This window comes from Peromyscus leucopus, chromosome 1, assembly GCF_004664715.2.
Source record: "Peromyscus leucopus breed LL Stock chromosome 1, UCI_PerLeu_2.1, whole genome shotgun sequence".
Lineage (NCBI taxonomy): Eukaryota > Metazoa > Chordata > Mammalia > Rodentia > Cricetidae > Peromyscus > Peromyscus leucopus.
Genome location: NC_051063.1, coordinates 184449606 through 184453388, shown reverse-complemented (window position 1 = coordinate 184453388; position 3783 = coordinate 184449606). Strand labels below are relative to the sequence as shown.

Genomic DNA, 3783 nt, shown 5'->3' with positions numbered 1-3783 from the left:
GGTTATCCATCCTCCATTCCATAGTGAGATGACATCCTGGGATACACGAGAACTTGGTGTTTTTTAAAGTATAAGTTCCTGTGATGTTTGTAGTTCCTACCCCTCCGCTGGATGCTGGGGACGTGAAGCACACTGAGCTGGGGTCTGTGTGCTGTTTGAGAGAGAGGAAGACCCATGGAACCAGCCCTGGCTCTCGTGATCGATGGGTCCTTGAAGAAAGATGGAGCTGGGATATTTTGAGCCAGATAGATTACTTGGGGCTTTGTGGAAACAGAAAACGGAAGGGTTTAGAAACGAGAAAAACAAAAAAACACAAGCACGTCGCAGCAGTTGGTGATAAGGAAAGGAAGGACAGACACAGATGGCTGGGAGGACTTCAGGGATGGGGACCAGGTTCTGTAGGCCAAGAAGGGAGCAAAGTGTGCCAGGTGGAGCAAATAAGGTGTGCGAGTGCCTTTCGGCAGTGATGTGTGTGTGTGTGTGTGTGTGTGTGTGTGTGTGTGTGTGTGGTTAACTTCAGAATACATATATGATTCCCACAATGGAACCAACACGGAGCCCAGGAAACACTAGATCAACATAACATCGGATCCTACATGTTCAGGTTTTGTGCCTCAGCTGGTGGGGGCCATCCAGGTCTTAGGGAGAAGAGTGGTCCCATCAGAATTCATGATAAGCAGTCAGTGATTCAGAGATACAGAAATACAGCTGTGGGAGGAACAGAAACTTTCATCGGGACGGTGCTCAGGGTCAGGGGATGAGGAGGTTCAGTTGATAGGGGGCCTGCCCTAGCGTGCAGGAAGCCCAGGGTTCCATCTCTACCCAGAACCCCAAAGACAGTGTGGAGATGCACGCCTGTAATCCCAGCACTGGGGAGGCAGAGGCAGGAGGATCGGAAGTTCAAGGTCGTCTATCTGCATAGTGGGTTTGAGGCCAGTTTGGGATACACGAGACTGTCTTGGAAGGAAAATCAGCATGAGAAGGAGGAGTGGGGAGAAGGAAAGATGATGAGGAGAGGAGAAGAGAGGAGGAAGGGGAGGAGGGGAGGGAGAAAGATGGGACAGAATGAAGGAAGAAGGACGAAAAGTGAGATGGGGGGGAGGAGTGGGAGGCTGTAACAGCGGTACACAATCCGGACCCTGAGTCCTCAGTTGTGTGTGTGTGTGTGTGTGTGTGTGTGTGTGTGTGTGTGTGTGCCCTGCAGGTGGGGGATTACACTTCCAAGTCCAGCCTTCGTCAGGCAAAAGTGAAGTGTTCCCTGTCTTCTGGTCATGATTGTCACCTTTCCCAGGTGGCCTCGAGGGCTGGCTTAGGACACTCTAGCCAAGGTTCTGACCACCTCTCTCAGTCACCTGGTTAGGAGCCCCTATTGCCTGTCCCCACCCTCCCACCATCTTTAATTTCATCTTCCTCCTCCTCTGTCCACTCCTCCAAACTCGATCCTCCCTCTTCTTCCTCCTCATCTTCATAGGACACGACGCCCAAGCTCCCAGACTCCTCTCCACTCCCCCGGAGACCCCAGTCGTCCCCTAGAACGTCCAGCACAGCCAGCGGAGGGCTCCTAGTCTCAGGATCCAGGTCCAGAAGTCCCTGGAGCAAGGTCAGAGCTGGGGGTGCAAACTGGTCCCAGGGTGCCGGTGGCCGAGGGGGCTGGGGCTTAGTGGTCATCCAGCCGGCAAACGCCTCGAACTCAGGATCAGGGGCCAACGCTATGTCCCAGGGGAAGCAGGCCGTGGCAGCACAGAAGAGAAGTACGCCCAGGGCCCAGGAGTCCACGGCCGGCCTCAAGGGCAGGGTGCTCGGCGGTAGCAGGAGGCAGAGTTCAGGCGGTGCCGTGGGCAGAGGTACTGGCGGGGCAGGGGTCGGGCTGCCCTCAGGTCGGGTCAAACCCAAGTCACCCAGGGCTACTCTGTTGCAGTCAGGGTCGAAGACCAGCACATTGTCCGGCTTGACATCTGCATGCACTAGCCCCCGGCCGTGGAGGAAGTCCAGGGCTCCAGCCAGCTGGGCCGCTACCCGCTTCACCATCAGCTCTGGGAGGCCCTGAGGTTGGGGAGAAAGGAAAAGGGACATGCTGTCTTCTCGCTTCACCATCCTGGACGTAGCTCTTGATTCCCAAGGATTCTGAGACTTGAGGTTTGACCCAGAGCCCCAGAGCCCCCCAATATCTCCACAAACATGCAAAGTCCTGCAGATCAGCCACCCTTTATCGGTCCCTCCACTGACTCCCAACAGAACCCCACTTCTCATCGGAACTTATTCCTCTCTGTTTCTGTCTCTGTGCCCTCTCTGTGTCTCCATCTCCGTCTCTGTCTCTCTCTCTGTGTCTCTGACTCTGTCTCTCTCTGACACAGGGTCTCAGGTAGACCAGACTGGCCTCAAATTCACCTATCCATCCATCCAGTTAGTCATGCAGACAACCATGCAGCCACCTACCCATCCATACAACATGCATGCATTCATCTGTCCGTCCATATACCTAACTAACCATGCAGTTATGCGTTTATACAGCTATCCATGTGGCCATCCACGCAGCTATTTATCCATCCATGCATCCACCCATGCATCCACACAGTCGTCCATCCACCCATGCATCCACACAGTCGTCCATCCACCCATGCATCCACACAGTCGTCCATCCATCCATGCATCCACACAGTCGTCCATCCATCCATGCATCCACACAGTCGTCCATCCATCCACCATCCATGCATCCACACAGTCGTCCATCTATTCATGCATCCATAAGTCATCCATCCATCCATGAATCCATCCATCTACACATCAAACTAAGCATCCAGGTGTTCATCCATGCATGTATGCACTCATCCATCCACCCATCCACCTAACAACCCATCCATCCGTCTACCCACTCATCATCCTTCCACCCAAACATCCACCCATCTCCCCTCCCCCTCCCTCTCATCCTTCCTTTTGCTTACCCCTAACTCTATCTCAAATCCAAAGTGCTGACCCTTCAATATCTCCATGTACCCGATCTCCAAATACAAAAGGGGCTAGACTCTCCTGGGTTCAGTCCTGACCTAGTATCCTTTCTAGAGGAAAGTCCACTTCAAGCCTCCGCAAGTCAGCCTGCAGAACAGCCTTTGCCAACCTGCCCTTGTTGACAGTATCACCCCTGCTTTCCCTCTATAACCACGGCCCACCTATGACCAACCATAAACCCTTCCATCCCATCCATCCATTCCCACTTCCCAATCTCCATGCCAGCTGGAGCCTCAAATCAGTCTATACGCCATCCCCAAGTAGCCACAATCCATCCCCAACCCTAGAGCCAACCCAGCTCCTCCCTTCGAAGCTTGTGTTGGGATGGTCATATGGATCAGTGCTGGGGTCAGGCAGGCAACCGTGTTGAGACTTAGAAACGGGGAGGTCATTTGGGGTCTCAGGGTGATCTCAATGGAGCACTGATTTGGGGTTAGGAACTGAGGGGGACCTGAGCAGTTCTATCCAGCCTTGCCTTCTCCTGGAGCATTCCGCTGAGATCCCCACAGGGTGCATACTCCTGGGCAAAGGCAAAATGTCGGGGTGTCTGCAGGGGCCTTCCCAGGGTCTGCAGCAGGCCTGGATGTGAAGAGACGCAGCGGCCCACACAGAATTCTCTCAGGAAAGTCGTTCTCAGGACCGAGTCCCGCCGGAGGAGCTTAAGGGCCACGGTTTGACCTGTCAGAAAGATGGGGTCAGATGAGCACCCGGGACACCCTGGTCCTGCTGTGGGACCTTAGGCAAGCCGCTTGACCTCTCTGAGCCCGAGAATTCTCA

General features: G+C 54.2%; 1 protein-coding gene across 1 annotated transcript in view; it reads right to left on the bottom strand.

Moving 5' to 3' along the window:
* Positions 1-653: 653 nt before the first annotated feature.
* Sbk3 (SH3 domain binding kinase family member 3) overlaps positions 654-3783 on the bottom strand; it is a 5151-nt gene continuing 2021 nt past the window's right edge. Inside the window, exons 3-4 of the mRNA XM_028859368.2 lie at positions 3482-3684; positions 654-2043 (exon numbers count right to left, since the gene is read on the bottom strand). Coding sequence (XP_028715201.1) covers positions 1357-2043; positions 3482-3684 — 890 coding nt within the window. The 3' untranslated portion in view covers positions 654-1356. The remainder of the gene's footprint in view (positions 2044-3481; positions 3685-3783) is intronic.